Below are 22,477 nucleotides of genomic sequence, written 5' to 3'. Positions count from 1 at the left end.
ATCCTTGCAGCAAATAGCATTGCTAACTGCAGGCTCTAATTCAGCAGGAAACACGTAAAACATAGCAGCTTACAAATGGCCCGTAATTAAGGACGCAGAACCTGACAGTAACTGTGCACCAGCTGTTACGTTATTCCCCATGTATTTAAACAGCTAAACCTTCCTGTCAAACAAATCTCACCAGAATTCACTACTCAACATTCAAACTGAAGGCGAAAAAAACCATTAAACTACCAGAGATCAAGAAATTCTTCTGGCCTTAATTAATTTCAAACTGGATGGAGGATGAGATGCAAACTGATGAAAAAGAAAGAAAAAAAAAAAGAGCTTACCGAATGTGTTTGATTAATGCTATCAAAACATACAGAAATTCATTTACAAGCTGAATTGGAAGAAACTTCCTGTTCTCCTGGGATTGATTCTTGCTTTCTCTCTTGCCTCCTAAATTTGTCAGCCACAGAGTATGGAGTAAGGAAATAATTTTATCTAACAGCTTGTTTTCTAGAAACCTGAAAAACAAAAAAAAAAGAAGCAAACACCCATTTGGAAGGCAGATCCTAACCAGGAACAAGTCCATCACCTAGAGGGGACCATACTCAAGGGCGCTTTTGGAGCTATGAATGGCAATAGCTGCCTCTCAGCCAGGACCCCATCAGCGTATAGCAGTGCACCCCTTTGAAGTCCCCAGTTCCTGCCCTCCTCTTGCCATGCTGCAGCTGGGGAAACCCAGTAGCGTGTCACGGCCCCGGCAGGCGACTAGCGGTTTCTGACTTGCCTCTTTCATTACACAGCTCTGCCAAGTACTGCAGCGATTACATTTGCGACCATGGCCACCATTTTTTTAGAGCAGCTACTGTCCAAGACAGCTTGGCTCCTTATGTTCCTAAGACCTCAATAACAGCAATGCTTATACTTCTCGTACTGGGAACCTGTGCAGGCCAATCGCACTGTAGATGATCCTGAAACCTTGCTTGAACCTGCCAGGGGAATCTATGCAAAAGAGGTTTTGTGTGTGTGAGAGCGTGCACACACACGTGTGTGTGTGTGTGTGCGCGCACGTGTGTGCATGTACGTGAGGAAGAGGCAAGGGGAGGAGGAAGGAGTGGAAGGAGAAATGTTACAGACAGCTCAAATTCATTATTGTGCCAATTACTGTGTAAGAGGTCCTACGACAGGATGTGAATTGTGGGTATTTGAAAGTCACATATGCTAAAATAAGGTGACATTTTGTTTTCTAAGTTTTTCAAGAAAGCACTATTGAAAACATGAAGCTCCCTCCCCATCATCCCTCCTACTACAACCTGAAAGCATTTTGATTTTGTTTTTAGAAACACAAGGGAATGCTTCAGAGTTGTGCAAGTTCTGCCAGTATGGCCCTCAGTGCCAAATGTCACAACCACTGACAGGCCATCTCCATCTCTGTCACCTTTGTTTTCATACTCAGTTGCATAATTATTCTACTGGGGACAGTAGAATTGTTCCCATTCCACTAGTATTTCCCTAGTTACCTTTTCTCCAAGATGTGCAGTATCCAGGTTAGGAGGCTGTGATCTTGTATCAGCTCATAGGCAGCTCTGGTGATATGGGAAGCATTTTGCAGTACCTCCAGAATACGTCTCTGAAACAGAAAACATAATTTGTTCTTTTACAAAATTAGAATATAGTCAAGATCTAGTTATTATCAATCTTTCTGAAGGGTATAATTAGCAATCTGACTGGTATTTGGGATCTAATCAACTTAAAGTTAAAATGTATTACCAAACACCACATGTTCTTAGCAACCCCAGGGAAGAAAAGACATTCTCTTTTCAAGGCTTCGTACACACAGACACTACTCTTAAATAGAAGTCTTAAGGCAGCAAGACAATTTTCTCTTTTTGTCCAAGACCGTGACACCTAACAGAGATACTTTTAACAGACTGGATTTCTCAGGGTGGATGCTGATGAACATGAGAGCTTCTGGCACGTGAGTTTTCTTCCTGCTAAAGCACTGTACAGGTAACCTGCTTGTTAGGGAATAAGGAGACCTAAAAAAGCAAAGGCCCTGACTGTATGAGCAAAACTGCAGTATCTGCAGTATCCTCCATGAAGCAGTAGCAATACAACCAGAGCCAGACCACCAGTTGATGAAACCAAGTGAGGTTCCATGATGGCAGGGACCTGTTCCAAGTTCAGGGGATAAGGATGTGACTCTGGTTTAGACATAAGCAATTATTTCCCCCTCTACATATACACAAAATCAACAAGGAACAGATTTTCAGGAGGGCAAGGGAAGAGTCAACAGCTTCTTTCTGCTTTGTATTTGTTTAAGATCTCTGAACCACGCAAACTTTTGTGGGTTGGTGTTGCATTCTTTTAAAGTCTTACCTGGGAGCCCTCATCACACAAAGGACTGTTGAAAAAGGAAAGAATGACCTGGAAAATCCTCTGGTAGTCATAAAGCTCGTAGCAATGTTTATCGCGCAGCCCTTCTCCAAGAAATCTGAGAATCCACTCACGTTCTGTTTTGTACTAGAAGCCATAAGAAAAATACCACCATCAGACATTTCAAAATAGTGCCTGCTCATAACAGCAAAAAACCCCTGAGTCCCTGGGAGTGCCAGCACAGCACATAACAGCCTCTTCTGGACTTCTCAGTTTTCATGCCTATCAAATTTAATCAGTAACATCCATCAGGAACAGCTATTCTGCAGCCCAAATACGCACTGATAATGGAACTTCAAAAGTTGCTGTTTCTAAACTACCTTAGTTGAACTCAACGTTAATAATCTAAACTCAAATATGAATGTGAGCTAGCTAGGGCAGAACATTTAGCTTGTTGTGCTTACAGAGCACACACAGCACAACTCATGATTTCATTATGTGTTACTATTAAGAAAACAACAAAAGAAACCCAGAAATAATACTTCTAACTCCAATATAAAACAAAACAAAGATGCCTTTAATTAGTTACCTATGTAAGAGTAAGATTTCATTGCATTTTTGTGGCTTTGTTCTATTATTTTCTGACGAATTAGTGGATTCCTAAGATGGGATTCTTACATTACCTCGAAATCAAAACTGTAGAAAAGCTGGAAAAACCCTGGTACTTTCCTCAGGTCCAAATACTGGTGTGACAGAAGGAATCTGTTAAACTTTATATACATGTGCTCCTCTGTGAAGAGAAACAATGGTTATAAGTGGAGGAGGACAATGTTCACAACACACAGCCATGCAGAAAAATAAACGGAACCAGTATTTTCCAGTATTTCAGCTAGCTCTCAGAACAGTAGATTAATTTCAGTGGGGAGGCCTCCTGCTCTAAGACCCATTATATTGTTGTCTGTCCCTCCTCTTCTCTTCCCCAAAATGAAAAGCTCATTCAGAGTGCGCACAAAGCAGGTGAGAAGATAAACATTCAACCTGGCTCCGACTTCAGCAAATCCAATGTTACTGCACTGACAAAACAGAAATCTGTAGAAAAGCGAGAGGCAAATCTCTCCACATTTCAAGCCTAACACTTCATGTTAGGCAATCGTCATTTTTAACCTACAGACCAGACACAGCCCCCACGAGCAGCGGAAAAAGTTGCCCAGAGGACTATACAGTGAATATCCTTGGAGGCTTTCTAGGATCAGTCTAGAGGTCTGGAGGTTTTTCAGGATAAAGCCCTGTGCAAAGAGGGCTGCCCTCGTAGCTGGCCCTGCTTTGGGCAGAAGGTTTAGCTAGAGACCTCACAAGGTCCCTTCCAAACTGAACTGCTCCCGGATGCTACGGTTCTCCTTTGCAACGGTGACTTACGTTGATCCAGTGCCTAAGGACAAAAGGGCATATTTGGGCCAACCTACTCTGATCTGCTGAACAGGACCAGCACACTCATCTAGTCCTCTGTCCACCTCCACCCCAAAATTACAAGGAGGTAGTGGCTTCATCCCTGAGGGATCAGACTGGTTTTGTACCCAAATCAAAATGGCACTTCCCACTTCTCCAGTAAGGCAGTCTACACAAGCATTGAAGTTTTTCTTTGAAACACAGGAAAGCATACTTCATCGTTCCCACCAGTGTCACAGCTATCTCATCTTCTGTTACTGCTCAAGGATGTTCCTCCGTGCACAGTGACTCAACCCAGGAGTTCAACGTGCACAGTAGGTTTACAGTACCTGGCTTCAGAATCTGCTGTGCCACACGAGCAATGTAGAGGGTCAACGAGAAGGTAAATCTGAGGTTCGGCTGCCTGATTCCATTTTGCACAGCATCCAAGAGATACAGCAACTGCAGCACAAGAGCCCAGGGGAGAAAAGCTTGAACCATAGCCCAAACAAATACAACAGGACGGCGTGAATACATAAATAAGCTTTTAGGGTATTTCATAGGCCGTAAATCAAATACAAATCCCATCAGGATTTCCACTCCTACAAATAAAATTCCTAAGAATTTCTAAAATTCCCCCCTCCCCTTTTTCTGCCCATTGATTATAACAGGAGGAAACACAAAGTGATAGAGGAGAAACAATGGAATAGAGGATAAAAAGCTGCTTTTAGCTCTCTCGTCATGTGCACGCAGATGGTTGAGTAAAGCAGTGACTCTCCCATAAAGGTCCATGGCCTAAAAGTCTAACCTGGCAAACTATCGACTGAGCTCAGTCTTACCTGACTCTTCTCTCGAAAGCGAGCTCCTTCCAGATGAGAACGGAAGGAAGCCAGGACAAAGTACGCGGCTGCTCTCATGTTGGAATCATAGCTGCTAAGGGCAGCTACTGTTAGACCCAGGGCATTGACTTCAACAAACTTGTGACATGCCACTACACACTCTGTGTGGTAAGAGAAAAAAAAACAAAACAAAACAAAAGAAGAACACCCAGTGCATTATATTGACATGTCATAGAATATTTAACAGCACTATAATCCTTAACAAAACTTCTATTTATAACACCAATTTCTAGACCTACCCCTACAAACTATTGCTTCACTGCATGCCGAAGGCTCCTTCAGCTAACAAAGGTATTCTGCCGATCACTCTTCACCTGAGCTGAAATTAATGCAGTTAGTCTCATATCTGAGACAGAGATGATTCTGCCTGCTAGATCATACAAAGTTAGGAGTAAATGCTGTAAAGACATCACATATCTCACTGTTTCAGGGAAGTTAAGTACAAAGAAGAACAAGAGGGAAAATTCTCCTCCTCAAAACATTTTCTGGACACTTGATAAGTCTGTGCCTGAAAGAAAGATCAGCATATCCAATGCAATGCCTATCTGTACTAAAGAGCTTCTGTAATAGAATGGACAGGAGAATAATACACAAATAAGCCATTAGCCACACCAGTTGTTACCATGCAGGCATGAGCGATTCTGCTGGTAAGGCATGTTCCAAGCAAAGTACTGAACTGTACCCCTATGCCCTTCTGGAACAAAAAAAAATCCAGCAACAAACAGTAACCAACCAAAGAGAAAACACACCCTCGAATCTAACATTTATCTTACACAACATTTTGCCACCAGGATTTAGAGTTTCTCATTTAAGGACTGTGTGTTTTGAAGAGTTTGTGTCATCTCTACCCACTGATGGCTAGAAATGACTTGGTGTAAAACCTCCAGAATATCTCCTGTACTATTTCTATTCCATCCACTGGTAATGGAATACAATGGCACCTCAGTTGTATTTTACCAGTTAAAGTGCTGATGTATTGCAGTTCTCAGTTTAGCAACAATATTCACATATTTTCTTGTAATTTGCACTGAAGGTCAAGAGAAAGTTTCTGAGAAGCAATATTCCTATTTAAGAAGAGTCTGTAGTCTTACTGACAAGTACCCATATTTGGTCCACAGATTTCCTCCCCCACCACCACCCACCCACAACTAAAAAATATATATATTTTATATATATATTTATGTTAAAATCATGGATTATTTATGTCCCCACACCAGCAGCTGGGCTGTTTCTTTTCCTCAACTGCCAGAACTCCTACTTCAATTCTGTACCTGGCAGTTTCATACTCAGCTCTGCTAGTCATGGGCCAGGCAATGGCAGGGTCTCCACCTCCCAGCACTGCCTCCCAACCCACCCACTGCTACGTGACCAAGGCAAAGGCATCACTGAATTGTAATAACAGATCTTTTCAGTGAGTGGTTTTACAAGTTACTTAAATACTAGCAATTACTGTAGACTTCCCTACACCACTCCTCACCAAAGCACATCAAGTTTAACTCCCGTAATGCAAAACACCTCAGTCACTCTCCTAGTGAGAGATCCCTTATTTGTTAGCATGGGATACCTCTCACATCACCAGACCTCGTACAGTTACAGCTCTACTCGCTTCCACTTGTAGGCACTGGGCAAGGTCACCACCTGACTACTAAAGTAAAAATGGTGAGAGGAGTAGCAACAACAGGGCAGGAGAAAGAGAAACAGAGCCCAGAGAGACACCTGATCTACGCCTTCTGCCACCTTCTGCCTGTGGCAAAGCAACCCCGCACTTCCCCACTCTTCAGGCAAGATGCAAGGGTGCAAGGTAAACACTAGGAAACGGACACTTTCTGTCGAGTCCCAAGTGAACATGCAAAGATGACCTAAAACTCATCTGCCTGCAAAGGATTTTCCATCACTTATGGCCATCTCACACATAGCCCTGGCCTATACAACAACCCCTCTTCAGTACAGGACCAAATACGTGTCGTATGCCCTTTCACAGCAAGCCACCACAGGGCTCTCTGTCAGACTGCAGCTCTTGAGAACTACTAATGTATGACAACTAGACAGATAAAGTGGATAATTTTACGGGGTGGTACCACATAATGAAATCCAAGGTCCTCACTTCAGCAGTAAAGTTCATGATGGCCACAGAAAAGATTTATTTGGAAAACCTTCTTTCACTGAAAACATACAGCGGAAATACTTTCCATCCAGCTGACCTTGGAGCGCACATTCAACAACTAACATAAAATAACAAGCTGTTATTAAAAAAAAAGTTAATTCTATGTCTGACATACAGTTTGTTTAAAGTACCTTGAGAACCATGATGGAAAAGCTTTCCACGAGATGCTTATCAGAGCTAAAGTTAGACAGAACTTGCTATCTGCCCAACTCCAGACTTACTTTTTACTCAGTTAGCATTAAACACTGTGCAATAAGTCTATGTTTATAAATTTAGCAGTTATATAACATCTGCGCACAGGGCACTGTGCAGCCAGTACAAAGAGCAAATAAATAAAGAGGAACTGGGAATTCCAAGAGCAGCTGACATGGTTTAGGTGCACCATGGGACTTGAACTCATAAATCACTCTGGCCCTTTAAAAAAGCCCCTCTTAGGACACAGACTCTTACTCAGCGCCGAGCAGTTAAGAGAACTATTTTTCCCCTCTCCAATTTTAGAGTCAGCCTATGTCAGGACAGCCACTGCCTCCACAGCTCCACAAGAATGCGATGTGCAAGAGCTCCCTCAACCCCACTCTTTCCACACAAGCAGTCATCCTCTCTGGCTGACTGCAACGCTGCTGAGGCTGACCAACAGCCACTGAATCCCTCCCACCAGTTAAGGTGGTGGCCTCCAGGTGATGGGTGACCATGACAGGTGCACAACAGCAGTGCTTCTTCCAACTATTACAGCCAGGTTCAAAAGACACTGGCTGTCCATGCTCTTCATCAATAATCATCTCAGAGACCCACCATTAACTGCATCGTCTAAGATCCCTCCTGCTGCAAAATGCCAAGTAGTTCTGGTACCTTTTTTTCCTCAGTAGACTAAAAGACAGTTCTTTTTACTGCTGTCGAAATTACATGGAGCAGTTTACAACTACAGCTAAGTATAGGCTAAGAACACACAAAGCAGGTACTGTGCTATACGGGCACAGGTGAACAAAGAAGGACTGTAAGTATGATTTCACTGAAAGACAGTTATCAGCCTGCCAATTGCTTCTGGTATTATTGCTGTGGAAAGCCAAATCCAGCTGTAACTACACACTGGTTAACCATCATCAACATAGGGAGGGAGCTGGTTAGGAAATTCCTTATGACACTTGTCTCGCTTCAATCTTTAAGGGCTCTCTATATAGACGGTGTGCCTGTAAAGCACAGCAGGGATACGTATACGCAGAGCAGAGTCATGTCAAACAACGGAAGTGAGTCTAAGCAACTAGTTTTCAAGCACCAGGTAGACCTCATCAACTTTTCCAACAGTTCTGAGCACAGGCCTATTCATGACATTCAATGGCCCCAGGCATCTGTGTCTGATGGAAAACGAGCTGGCTGAAGTTTCCTGATACTATAACTGCAGCCTGTAACAGGGCAGATCTCCAGACAATTCAGTCACGGTGCTCCTCACAGAAATCAATACCCCTGCAGAGATTCACTCTGGTCACGAAACAATTTCACCCTTCCGCCGCAATGGTGGCTTCTCATTTATGCCCAGAGAACTCCTCCAACACTGCAGGGCACATTCTCCAACGTGCCCTACCTCCGCCTAGCTCTCACTGACAGCATAGCTGAAAGGAGCTGATTACTGCCCAAAAAACTCAGCCACAAAGCAGCACCAGATCCAAGCAGTCCTATCAGCTGCAGGTGGGGCTCTGCATGGAGCAGCAGAAGGTACCATCCCTCTCGTGACTGTTTTGCTCATCGTGTTGCTGCGACACCACAGCTAATGCAGAATACAGATCTACACACTCACCAGAAAAAAATACAACCTTCCAGTGGGGAATATTCTCTATTGATGCCCCTTATGCTATTTATAATTATATTGTGCTGGGTTTTGTGATATACAGAATGCTGTCCGATAGATCAGAGAACACAGATCTTTGTCTACTTTTTGACTCTTCCACGCTGTTTCCAGTTCCAGTTCAAAAACCTCTCCTCACCTTAAGCAGATCTGTCCCTCTACATAGGGTTAACCCATTACATTTAAAAGAGCTATGAGGGAGCACCTAGTCGTCTGGACAAGAGCAGCTTGGCAGGAATGCCTGTCTGCTGCTACAGTGCTCTATCTCTGAGTAGCCAAATCTCACTAGATACATTGCATTAGCTGGAAAAGTGCTTTAAAAAAACCAAAAAACTTTAATGCCAATTATACCTCGTTACTTTTAAGTCATTCTGAAATTGACAATGCAATGGAGTAGGTGAATAAATGATGTGTGTTTCTTCTCTCCAAAGGCAGGCACAAATTTCTATGTAGTATTAGCTCTCAGATAGAGAATAACAGAGCAACAGATGGAGCCAGGCAGCTCCCGCAGCAGAGTAAAGTGACACTAAATATCAGAGAGAAACATTCCCTTTACCTGGTCTGGTCAGCTCACTAAAGAGCTGAAGTAGAAAACGAGGATCGTAGAAGTCATCAAGGCTCTTGACGCTTTCATCTCTATACAGTGACTCTTGTGCCTCCTGAAACCAAATCCAAACCAGTATTTGTAAGGAACAACGCCAACTTCCAGCTTGGTTTCAAACTCACCCGACCACCTCACCCCCTTATAAAGCAGCCAATACTAAAGCTTGCAAAATACAATGTAAGACAGGGTGAGACATGCTTGTGTTTAAATCTGGCTTTCACTATCAGGGTTCCAAAACTATTTCCCCTGACTAGCACAAACAGGTATAGAAGCATGTTAGCGAACTGTATGGAAGACTGAAGAGCCCATTGTCAGTGGATCCTTGGATAGTCAAATTTAACAACTGTGTAAAAGTCAAATTCCGGTCTCACTCACACATGGCAATCTTTGTAATGCTGCATAATCACACCTACCACCAAGATGTGGTCCATATATTGCAATTAATTCCAGCCCTCCTATGAATTTAAATTACTCTCCTGATGTAAACAAATTGCAACGTATTACACGACTGCAAGAAAGAAATTACTAAAGTGAAAGGCTCTTTTTCTACACCAAAAGAAGGATAATTCAGCACTCTGAATCAAAGCACCTGTGATGACAGAAGACGACGATGCTGAGGGAAAGATAGAATTGTCTTCATCATCTTTTCTCGATCTAGCAGACACAGAATCTCCTCCATGCCTGGCTGCTGCCATAGCGACCTCCCTAGACTCTTGCAAGTCTTGTGATGCTCCACAGCGGCTGGACCCCACAGCAGGATCCTTAAACATTGTTAGAAGTAAAGGCATTAGTCAACAGACTGCTAGCACTGAGTGAAAAGCACTTACAGAGGATATAAATTAGTATTTAAATTTTCCCTTCACTTGTACTTATTATCCTGTGGGAACTTGAAACTAGAACTTGTTTCCCTGGCAACACCTTCTTCATCCATCCAAAAGGTTTTCAAATTTGGTCTGAGGGTGTCTCATTAACTATTTCCTACCCTGCTAATCCAATGCAGAACTAACCTTCTCAGAAAAAATGCTTTTTTATTTAAGCTATAAATGCAGGTAAGTATGATAGCAGCTGCAAGAAGAGACAGTGATCAAGACCTGGACAGACAAGGTTGTCTCAAATGCAACTGATATTTCAAACCAGCATCACAGTGGTTCAGTAAAACATAAACTTACTCTCCTCCTTAGACCCCATTTACTTTGCCATTGTGCTTAAAGTGCTATTGATACTGTCATTTATTATGTGGGTACTGCCAGCAGCATGCCTCACTGTCAGTGAGGCAGCTGGAGGAATGGTATTAAGTCTTCTTAGCACCCAGAACTTGAAGGCTCCCATTTGTAACACACATTGGGCTCTGCTGCGTTGCATGTACAGCACTTTTGCTGAATGTTCTCTATAGTCACTCAAATTCTTCAGTGCTGGGATCAAGTCTAACCAAGTGTCTGGCTACCAATTCACTTCAGGGTAACACTATGAAATTGTTTCTCCTTTAAAAAGGCCACAAAAGTTTTGGGAGCTAACTGCCTCTGAAATCAGTTTCCTCCTCGCATAACACCCTCCCATTTGCAAACACTTTCAGGAAAGATTTATGCAGGATGCAGCTACTGCCAGAGCCCTGGCCTCTGGAAGCCACTTCAGTTCCCTGCTAACAAGAACCTTGATTTCCTGTCCCCCTTCACAGGCTGCTTGGATTGCCTATATTCTCAAAGACACAGCTAAGGGAGGTTCTTAATTCAGACTCCAGTCCTGCTCCAACTGCCTGAGCCAGTACTCTTGCACTGCTGTTAAGATTTATGCCCATACCTCAAAGACAGAAAAGTGCATTTGAGCAAGGCAGACCAAACCCATCAGTGTACGTAAGAACTGTAAGCAACAGACTCCTGTGGAATGCTTGGGCACAGGGCCTAAAAAGAAACTGATTATTTTATACAATACGTGGTTCTCTGTTATGAAGCACGTAGATGTATTGCAAGGTTGCGCTATAAGGAGAGCTACAGTCCAGACTGGTGAAAGACAAGGAAAGCATCAATACCACGTTAGTACCCCAAAACTAACCATACATGTGTTATTACAAGGGGTTACACATCACTCCTCCACTGGCATATTCCTCTCCTCTCCAGCAAAGCACCAGAGCTGAATATGATGCATAGAGGGGCAGGATCACTAAAAAGGGTGAGGGCTGCGCTGAGTGGCGAATCCTGTATCCCAAGGGAACAGGGAAGGGGAAGGAGTCCTACACGAGTGACTTGTGCTTTGGCCTTCATGGGTGACGAAATCCCTATAGCGGGTTCTTACTATGGAGTGAGGGACTACTGAAATGAGTCCCTCACCCAACCCGCAGACACCCAAAACTTTGGGCAACACAAGAGAATTACATTAAGAATAGGAATTACATAGGAAAAAATGTTTCCAAAAGCAACATTCACCTCTAGGTTTGACCTTGCTCACTGTTTATGTCAGTTAAAAATTAGACCCTGGAAAAATGCCAATTGTGAGACTACTTATTTGCATGTAGTTAGTCAAACAAAGGAAGGTGGTCAGCCTACCTGAACTTTATAAGACTCTGATTATTCTTCTCATATAACTGAAGCAGTAGCAGTATCTTCTGATCTAAAAAACAAGATGAAACCCAAAGTCAGTCACCTATGAAGATGAAAACTAGATCTAGTAGGAAGTACCTTTCCCAGGCTAACACACTTACCTACAGCACTCAGCGTAGCCCCGTAGGCACCCAGCAGCACGGCAAAGTGACTGCTCTCACAGACAGAAGGGCTGAGTTTCACAACTGTCAGCAGTATATCCACCAAGGCCTCTGAAATAAACACACAGATTTAGTTTGTTGCGCTCTCAGTTCAATAGTGCACATATAAATACCCCCACACACATACACCCTCTCTAAATACATGCACACACAGTACTGTACATTTTAGATCAAGACTTATCTCTATAAATATAAAAAAAAATTTACCCAACTACACTAAAGGATGATCATGATGCATTTAATTGAAGCGGAACAACTTTTGAAGTGGAACAATTTTTTTAAGAAATTAAAACAGTATTTCCAAGCTGGACACACGTTATTGTGAGGTGAAGTCACAATGTGGCATAGTACCCTGCAGAAACTTTCCACATGTACACATTTGCTCTCCGGTCAAAAAGAAGTGCTGTACCCTATCCTACCATACCACAGGAAAGCATCTCAAATTAGGTCAAGACTTGCACAGAGTAAAGGCAGACAACCCAGCAACCTCACCAGGATACTGAAGAAGTTATAGCAAGAACTTGTGAGTTCACACCCCAGCTGCAATAACTTATCAAAACACTTCTACGCTGGGCACTTAAACAGAGGTCAGCACTGCAGAATCCAATTAGTTGGCAAGATACAGGAACTCTGTCCTGGGGCGTACAGAAATCATCCACCTTTATTTTATAATTAGCTGAGAAATAGATCAAATAAGTGATCAGGTTACTCAAAGGTAAATAGGGTATTTGTGGCAGATTCAAGACCTGAATTCAGATTTCTTTACTCCTAGTATCTGAAAAAACACAGGCTTTTTCCCCTAGTATCTACAGAAATATAGGGTTTTTTTTTTTGTCAAAACAAAATAGATCATAAAGACAACAGCCTGAATGAACGCACTCTTGACACCAAGCTTTGGACTGACTGAAGTTAGCCTCAAAGAATCCATCTTGCTGCTCTACAGAAATACATTCAAAACGTAAAACACATACAGTAAGCACCAGAATCTATTATTTATTTTTTATAATTTCACTAAATTTGTGACTTCACAAGAGATTTTTGCTCTTTTCAGGTGATTTAAAACTTTAAAGTTTGTTTACACGTTGCTCACCAATATACACAAAATTTGCTATCAACATGCTGCCCTCAGAATTTCCTCCCCTTTTCTTATACGGCTCCTTCAATCACTGAATCTCAAAGCCCTGCAAAGGGGTAAAAAGCTGAGGTGTATGTAGATTAAATTAGACTGGTTCAAGGTCAGGCAGTATTTCAGTTGACAGAGACAAAGAAACAAAGCCAACCTACACATGAACTAGCACCCAATTTATACTACTTATGGAAGGATATTCCTCATGAAACGTTGCCATATGAAATACACATCGATTAAATTAACATTTTGGATACAATTTGAAAAAACAACTTAAAATCTTCTCTGTCAACCTGTTTTAAAATAGGTTTAAACGTCACACACATTTCTAACAGAACCTATATGCACTTCAGTGATCTTACACTAACAGCCTCACAGAAACCAAAAGAATCAATTCAAGATTTCAGTAGGGTTTAAAAAAAATACCAACAAAAAACCAACCAAACAAAAAGCCCCAAACCCAACTTTTCAGTAGTTTCAGAAACCTAACTGTTTAAAACCAGCAGTAATAAAACGAATCTAACATTTGGGTCCAAGCAGAGGTAGCATTTAAAACTATTATTTAATATTTATTAATATTAATATTTTTATTAATTAATAAATAATCAACATTAATATTAAATATTAATAAATAACATTTAAATGCTAATATTCTGGAATTGTTTAATAGCTCTGCAGGTATATGTAGGTGGATAGGTTGCTGGACAGATAGAATATAATGCAAGAAAGACAAGATTACTAAATACAGTTAAAGGGAAGAAGATAAAAAAAATACCTCTTGTCTGGGTGTTCGTGCCATCTTCTTCTCTTGACCTCAGTATGGCTGACAAAAATAGAGAGTGCTGCGTGACCATCATGTGAATTTTGGAGAGCTTGACTAAGCTCTGACTAAGTGAGGATTCTTTCTTGTATAGTAACTGAATAGCAATGTTCAGGAGTTTCAAAAATGCTTCATCTCTGTAGCGGTACCTTTAGAAGCAAGGACCACAGAAAAGTCAGATCCCAACCAAACCCAAGGAAACCTGCTTGAAAAAAATCTCTTTAAGAAAAAGAACTTTGCAAAGAAAGCAAATTTAGTAAATCGAAACAAGTTAAAAAAAATAAATTAAAACACATGCACCTCTTTCCCTGAGCTGTTTTAATTCTTTTTAAGCTTTACTGGTATCTAATCATAAAAAATAAAGGAGAATCAACACACAGTCACACTTGTAGCTGCACTGATCTTAATAAAGGATTAGAATTTTGCCTACTAACCCCTTCAGACAGCAACCCTTCAGATTAACACTTTACTTCCACAGAAGCTAAGATTATCCTCAACTATTCCTTATTTCTTTTAAGTGGTTTACATTTAAAGGTGAAAGATCTGAGTCTGTTTTTGTATGAATTGTATTTAAGAAGTATCTTAAATAAAAAGAAAAGTTATATGAGCATAAAGCTTCTCTATGCCAGTTGAAAAGAAGCTAGTACCTCTATCCAGTTAGCTGTATTAGTGATGCTAACTGGAGCACAAAATCCATACCTGCCTGCAGTTGTGCAGGTTCAGGCTCCTATAAAGCCAGTGGATGTGCCATAAAGTGCATCCTGAGAAACAAGGAGAATCGTCAAATCTGATGGAATTCAAGGGAGGCAGGATGTTTCCAGGATAATGCAGGACAAGGCCAAGCGAACAGAACTGTACCTCCTACAGCACTTTCGGTGCATCTCAGAATTACTTACTTGAGTCCCGACTTCACAAGGCTGTACCAGTCATCTGGGTCCACTTCTTCAACAAAGCACTGTGCACGTAGTAAGTAAAAGCAGATGTTTACATTTAGCACATAGAGCTTCTACATATCATCAAGAACAGCAATTTTTGTTCAACAGACACACTAACAACATGTAAGCCAAACACTCAGGTGGGATGATCAAAGGACACACGGGAGAAAGCTCTCGGACACAACAGTCCTACTTCCTGATTCAAACGAAACCGCAAGTCTTGCTTTGTTGGTCCTGGGAGCAATGGAGCATATGGGCAATTAAAAAGCAAGCTGGTCTGTAGGTACCAAAACCCCCACAGTCTTAAAACTCTTTACACTCCCGAAGCATGATAGGAACAAAAAGTCGGCAAGTCAAAGCAAGAGACTTGGGTACTAGGTTTTTGTGTTCCTACAACATGCTTAAGCTTTGCAACCTTTGCACGTGGCAAACAGGGGTGGCTTGGTGTACATGTTCTTTACAAAAACTAATCTTCCCTGACGTGCCATAAACCACAATAAATAACCATCAGTTTTAAGAAGATTTACAGCTGCACATGCCTTCAGTCCCAGTAACGGTAGGTGCTAAGCTCGTCAGGCCTGTGAACACCATTAGGATGAACACTATGAGGCTGTCGATCAGGTCCTGCAAGACTCTCATCCTGTCCTAAAAGAGAGTCTCACCAGAAGCCAGCAAGAGGTCAAAGGCATTGGCTGCCTGCAGAGACTTTCATTTTTATGTCTTACATGGATCTGCCTACCTTACTGAACTAAAAAAAAAACCCAAACAGTAGTACAGAGGGACCCGACCAAGTAACATTCTTTATGGTCAGAGTCTGTATTTGTATCTATGATTAACCGGATTTCTGCCACAGACTTCAGACGGCATGGCAGGTGGGTCTTGACAGAAGGGTCTCTATCACCTTTTTTTTTTTTTTAAAACTAAAAACATCCATTTGCAACCTTTGATTTTTAACTCCTGCACACCTCAAACTCTGATTTTCAAAGGGGACTGTTAGCAGAAAGCCATCATCAAGAACAACTCAAAACTGTGTCTTATTAGTAGGGCCAAGTTAACTCCGCAAAAGCTACTAAAAGCCCATAGAAGCCATACTCTGTAAACAGAAAATAAAGTCCAATCTATATTTACCCAAGATACAAGAGCACAACAATGCACTTGCACAGTCACATTCTGGCAACACAGATAAAAAGAAGTCTCACCAATAATTCTTCTAGCCTGAGCAGCATAGACCTCTCCGCTTCTTGCTTGCTTTCATCTTTACTGCTGTTGTACATGACAACTAACCCCTTCATGCAGGCCGATAATAGGCGTCTCCTCCAGGAATGCAGCTCTTCAGAGTTTTCAAGCACTCTAGATATGGCATCTGCCACTGTCCAACTGCAGAAAGATATTTATTTAGTTTTTAATGTTGTAACATGCTTTTTTGTATATGTTAAAGACGTCTTGCTGACAAAGCGTGAAGTGACAGATTCTCTGAGGAGAGGATGATGTTATTGTTCACAATATTTGCATTCATGTGTATCTACCGCAATGCCCTCTAGGACAAACCAAGTCCTGAAACAGGGCAACTGGATTTGCCTACCTCTCATTATTTTCTGCTTTCTCGAGAGCAGCAGGAAGCTGGTCAATAAGGTTTCGCAGCCTTTTGCTTTCTGAAGATGGCAACAACTTCGAAAGAACTTGCAGTTTCACAGTGGTTTCGCACAACGCTTCTGTGTCCTGAAATACACTGCAAAGCTCCTTCCACAGAGCTTTCCTCAAGACAGATGTAACAGCTGAGACAACTGTTGGGATAGAGCGGGGGGTCACAGGTTCCACCATTTAAGTATGTTAAGCAACAAAAGACTTACAATTACAAAAATCCCAAATCACTTTTCTAATCAAGGCCCAGATTACTTAGTTTCTAGAAAATTATACTATACTAGGTGCTGATCTGCTAGAGAGGAGTGCACTCTGTATTGCTCCCTAGCACCATTAGGAAGTACTTGGCGTATGTACCAGACATGCTATACAGCTGAAATGATTAGACATGGGCAAACAATGCAGACCTTCAAAAGAGGGACAAATTCCTGATAAGAAGCCATGACCTTGCATCTCAGGAAGGATGAAACTTTACCAGTTCTCTGACCCAGGGCCCAATGGGCATTTTCTCTCACATCAACAGACTAACAGATACCTTATAAATCAAGTCAGTCAGACAGCGGTTTCCCCTTCTAGTGTTCAAGAACGAAACCACTGGTGTGCATTAAGTGCTAGAGAAAGGCTTAGTTCTTTAACCATCCTGTACTTCCCTGTGTGCTGACAAGGTCTTCTCACTACTTGAACTTCTAGACAGAGCTAGCCTTCTCCACCAACAGCTACAGTCAGCCTGTTTCTGTTGCTATTTACATTTCCATGCAATAAGAGAAATGAAATTAAAGTGATGCTGTTCTGTCAAGTTGAATCCTAACTCGTCGTTTTGCCGGTAGAAAATTTAAGTCTTGTCAATTTAATGCTGATGTTGGTTTGGAAAGTTTTGGACTGCCAGCTTAAGAAGGCATTACTGTAGGAAGCTATATTTGGAGATTTATTTTAGAAGGAAGTTTTGGACTCTTACACTTGTAAAAGTGAAAGCTTACGTTCTGCAAAACCATATGGCTATGGCATTCCACTCACCAGATAGTGTTCTATCTATGCCCGAAAAAAAGATTTTACCTCCTATACTAAACCAAGATAAGCATGAAGACAGATTTTCACATCCACCAAGTATTAAATAAGGGCTTCAAGAGAGAAAACTGGGCAACAGCAACTCTAAGAGTACTTTGATTCAGTCTAACAGCCAAGCTTCGCTACAGTCCTTTACCTTCATTATTCTGCAGAGGTACTTAAAAGTGAATCATTAGAAGTTAGACACACAAATTTTATCACCTCTACTTATTGTGCAGAGGATCCAAGACTTCAAGGTCAGCAGAGCCTACACTGGGAATGGGGCCTCTTGATCAGAAATAGGGATCAGTTGTGGCTTTACCTGTGGAAGGTCGGGTGAAATCATAGTGGTCTCTGCATTGCAAATACACATTAATGAGTGGAAGGAAGCTCTCCACGTTTTTCCTGAGGTACTTTCCAGTGGCAGTGCTCAGACACCACAGCTCGAACTGCAGCAGGTGAGTCCTACAGTGTTTTATCAGCATGCCCACAATGGCAAGGGAGGTTTCTGACCTCTGGTTAAGGCAGTGAACATGCAGCTCTACACTGACGGCATGTGCAAGGACTGGCTCGCTTTGGAGAGCCCGAAGGAAAACTTCCTCCAGGTCTTTGCTGGCTGATGCTGACATCAATATCCCCAAAGCTTTAACGTGCTCTGTGGACAGCAGTAGCTCTCCTTGTTGGGGCTGCCTTTGGTAGCTCTCTGTGAGGAGTTGCACCAAAATCTGCCCATAGAAGCTTAATTGTTTCTCTTTTTTAGGGGATTTTTCAGATTTCTGAGTAGTCAGGCTCATCTCAGGAAGTCGCAGCATGGTTAAAGTGATCTCCTTCAGCTGAGCTGCAGCCATGTATACGTGCAACTCCTCTAGAGCCGCCAACTGGTGAGACTTCTTGGGAGAGATCTGGCTTCTGTCTTTCCCCACGGCCTGTAGCTCTTTCAAGACACTTTTTGTTATTGCTTCAAAATACTTCGATAACACATGTTTGTGATCCATGCTCTGCAGCATCGGGGCAGCCGTTTTCAACAGCTGGAGCACACCGGAGTTGAGGTGAGCTGACAGGAGCTTCACAGTGACAGGGTTTAAACTGTGCTGAGGAAGAGAACGTTGTTCTAAAGCCAGGAACCAGCTCTCCAGCGTAGGATGTCTGAAAATCAACATGACTGTATCTTCTAGCGTCTGTAACAAATTATTTTAACAATATCACTGAATGGATAATTATAGTTCGCGGGGGGGGTGGGAATCATTCATCTGCCTATTTTCCACAGCCTGTTAATTACAATTACTGAACATGAAATTGTCTATTAACTGGTCAGAGGATAAAAATAGGAACAAATTACAAGCACATAAATACCATTCTTTTAACATTTACAATGTGGGAGGCACGCCTCCACTGAACATTCTCCACATGTCCAAACACATTTCCAGAGGAAAACTGTGTATTCTGGAGTTTGTCAATACAATTCCATTCTCATCTCCACAAATCCACAAAACACATGAAAGGGGGGCAAAAATTCACTTCTCCAAGTACATAATTTTCATAACCAGGCTTTACATAGAGCTTCGGAAATAGAATTTCTTCAGCAAAGGTGACTGATCTCTGTCAGGACCTCTCCTGACCATATTCCAGCTCAGGAATGAGACTATGGATGATGCAGCTTGGTCAAATCTTCTAACAGTAGTTTTGTAACTGCTGGATCACATGCTCAAAGTTCCTAAGTCGTCCTCCTAACCTTAACAGCATCTCTCTGCATCAACTGCTTTCCATTCAATACAACTCTGTGAAATACACAGTGTGTTACATATCCTGTTCACCCCCTGCCCTTCTGAGGACCTGGCAAAAGCTATAGTAATGCTTCTACAAAGCAGTAAAATCCTATTCAAGACCTAACAGTCAGCGTGTGACAGACACATTTTAATCCTAACTGAAATCCCAGAAATCCTCATGACTTATCAAGTTACAGCACTCACAAAGCCTGATCCCTGCTAGATCCCCTGTTCTCTGTCATGTTTAGCCAGTTCTATGTTTTGGTGATCGGTGAAAATATATATCAACATAATTCGTGCTCAAAAATTGTCCGTATTTAAGATCATCGGCTTTAATTAACGGTTCAGCAAAACTTACGACTATTTCCCTAGAGAATAAATCAAATCAAAGTTTACTAAGAAGTGAGCTGCTGGCCTGTGTATCAAGGGATTTGGTACCTTGTCATTTGAAGTCTCCTCTGTAATCAAAGTTTCTTCGTCCATAAACAGATCTGATTCAGTCTGATGCTCGTCTCGTTTCTGCTGATTATCCAACTCTATCTGATTTCCCCGGCACAACAAGCTGCTCAGCAGGTCCACATAGAGGTCAACAAGGTGAGGACCAAAAGTTTTACTAAGCTGTGAAAATACAGACACCTCGAAAGTTGAGAAAAGAGGACTGGAGCAGAAGAGTAATTATCCAACAAAAACAGAAATTAACTAAGAACCTCACTAGATTACAACCTTTTCTGGGTCAAGGAATCACCCCCCTCTGTAGAAACCTGATTCTAAGAAAAGTCTCAGGGTGCCAAATCAATACTGATTTTCATCTATACTGCGATTTTTGGTGTAACACAGGCCAGTGAATTTCACTCTCTGGAAAGGCTTCTTATGGAGACCCAAGAGCTGGATTAAAATCTGGAGTTTATTTGCACTACGTACAGACCAGTAAGGTAACCCATGCAAACTAAATCCAAGACTCCTCGACAACTAGGATAGACATTTGTCTACAAATTAGGTGCAGCTTTGTCTGGTGCTCAGCCTCAGTGAGAGCTGAGTACATGCAAAAGCTGCAGAACTGGATCCTTAAGTTTTAACAGCCAAGTCATTTGTACTTTCTCCATTAAAATAAAACAAACAAACCCACAATATTATCACAATATTGCCCTTACACTGCCAAAGTTCTCCACTGTGGATTTCAGGCACAGCAACACATGCTTTACTCCTAACAAAAGCTGTTCAGGAGGCAGCTGGGAAGCCAAGTCTCTCAATTTTGTCTGGATATCATCTTCCAGTAAGGTACTGCTTCCTCTCTCATAGGCTTTCTTTAGCAAAGTGGTAAATACAGAATCCAGGGCCACCGCCGGTTCTTTGCATACCTCTTTGTGTTTTTTAAACTGTTTAAAATGGAAAAGAACGTAAGAGAAAAATAAAGATGAGTATAAATCAGAAGTTCCTTCAGCTACCTTTGTTTCGAAATGAGTCTGTGCTGAAACCAGGACTGAAGTTCTGGGCGTGCACGTGTACAGTCCTGCTATCACTGAGCTAGTCAAAGATCTCCCATGGGGAATCTACACATGGTCACTGCTGGGCTAACACAAAAACACATCAACACCTAGCACAGCTGGTCCATGCATTCTCAACCCACACCTGAGTGAACTCCACCCACTGTAAACTGTCTCGTCAGCCATGTCATATATTATGCTACACTGTGCCTGATGTTGTAGTCTGGGTGATCGCACACAACCCTTGAAGCCCAGCTTCACTTCCCAACCTCAACAAAGACTTCTTGTGTCATTAGAGAAAAACCCTTGAACAAATTTGTGTCCCAATTTGATCAAGAAGCAATACAGAATTAGCTTAATGTAAATGCTATTTTTTTATGAAAATGTAACCTTTATACACTGTGAGGTTTTACAGTAATACTGGCTCAAGAATTCAAGTGACTTCAGGTATTCCGTACCACAGGTTCCTGAGATTGTTGGGGTATCCAGAGTTTATAGTACTGGTTAAATTGGTAGAGCTGACGATACTTAGAAACTTTCAGGGACTGCAGATCTTTATCATAGAGCTGGAACATCAAGCAGAGGGCAAGGGGTTCTCTCTGAGAGTGCAGGAGGTCAGTGAAAACAGCAACAAGATACTCTACAACGTGTGTTCCTAGAAAAGCAAAATAAAAAAAATAAACTTCTGTTGACAAGTAAGCTGCATGAGCACAGACACTAGGGCAACCCTCTTTCATTAAGGCCTGGGCAACACACCATATAGCATCATTTAGAAAAGCATCAAACAGGATTAAAAGGTGTTTGTGGTAAGCTAGACAAGTGTTCCTGACCCACTGAAGTATCCGGAAAAATCTTCCATATAGGAGTCCTTGTTGAAGTAAATAATCACCCCACCTCAAGATACATGCTCAGGTTGGCCTGTTTCATTCCAGACATGCATAAAACTAACTCTGCCTTTACTGTGCTGTGCTAACCTTGTCTCTTGTCTGCATTTTCATGGATAAAGAACCTAGCTAAGCATCACCTAAGAGAACTGATTTGTACTGGGTGGAACACACTCAGGTTAACATGCACTGGTTAAATATGGAGGATTTTCTTTCAGAACTGGGACTTTCAGCCCCACCCCAGGTGCTACTCAACAGCCAAATATACATAGGACTTAGGGAGGTGCTGTGGGGTTGGCAAATCCTGCTCTGAGGCCAGTTGCTGCCCCTGTGACTCCTCACTCCTCCAAATCCTTTCCTCAAGGTGGCAGAACTTTGCAACATTCACCCCTGGAGCTTCACCTCTGACAAAGTTTTCTTTGGAAGATACATCCATTTTCTACTCAACATTCCAGTCCTCCCTCCCCTACTGACTGGTCTCAGTGGAACAGCTGCCTACAGCCACTGAAACCACCTTCCTCTCACGATTTGCATACTCTATGCTTAAAACACTCTGTTACTGAAGCACAACTGCTTCCAGACCAAGACTGTCCATGCAGGGACAGTGTCTCTGCACTGCTCCTCAAGCCATTCTCCTCCTCCACCTCCTTGCATCTCACAGGGAAAAGCTGGGCTCTCTCTTTCTAACCTGTGTGAGTTTGTTTTCCCACAGTAGGAGCTCCCTAG

General features: G+C 42.1%; 1 protein-coding gene across 1 annotated transcript in view; it reads right to left on the bottom strand.

Annotated features, from left to right (window-relative positions):
- The window catches only part of URB1 (URB1 ribosome biogenesis factor), a 56,075-nt gene that overhangs the window by 4,460 nt on the left and 29,138 nt on the right, over positions 1 to 22,477 (bottom strand). The window contains exons 19-36 of the mRNA XM_086462040.1: positions 21,326 to 21,522; positions 20,535 to 20,759; positions 19,822 to 20,019; positions 17,940 to 18,795; positions 16,515 to 16,716; positions 16,132 to 16,309; positions 14,894 to 14,952; positions 13,953 to 14,146; positions 11,992 to 12,102; positions 11,837 to 11,900; positions 9,886 to 10,057; positions 9,249 to 9,351; positions 4,629 to 4,789; positions 4,140 to 4,251; positions 3,048 to 3,154; positions 2,368 to 2,511; positions 1,509 to 1,618; positions 333 to 509 (exon numbers count right to left, since the gene is read on the bottom strand). Of these exons, the coding sequence (XP_086318166.1) occupies positions 333 to 509; positions 1,509 to 1,618; positions 2,368 to 2,511; positions 3,048 to 3,154; positions 4,140 to 4,251; positions 4,629 to 4,789; positions 9,249 to 9,351; positions 9,886 to 10,057; positions 11,837 to 11,900; positions 11,992 to 12,102; positions 13,953 to 14,146; positions 14,894 to 14,952; positions 16,132 to 16,309; positions 16,515 to 16,716; positions 17,940 to 18,795; positions 19,822 to 20,019; positions 20,535 to 20,759; positions 21,326 to 21,522 (3,370 nt within the window). The remainder of the gene's footprint in view (positions 1 to 332; positions 510 to 1,508; positions 1,619 to 2,367; positions 2,512 to 3,047; positions 3,155 to 4,139; positions 4,252 to 4,628; positions 4,790 to 9,248; positions 9,352 to 9,885; positions 10,058 to 11,836; positions 11,901 to 11,991; positions 12,103 to 13,952; positions 14,147 to 14,893; positions 14,953 to 16,131; positions 16,310 to 16,514; positions 16,717 to 17,939; positions 18,796 to 19,821; positions 20,020 to 20,534; positions 20,760 to 21,325; positions 21,523 to 22,477) is intronic.

This window comes from Leptosomus discolor, chromosome 1 (genome assembly GCF_034619465.1).
Source record: "Leptosomus discolor isolate bLepDis1 chromosome 1, bLepDis1.hap2, whole genome shotgun sequence".
NCBI classification, from domain to species: Eukaryota; Metazoa; Chordata; class Aves; order Leptosomiformes; family Leptosomidae; genus Leptosomus; species Leptosomus discolor.
This window is presented reverse-complemented; position numbering and strand designations above follow the sequence as displayed.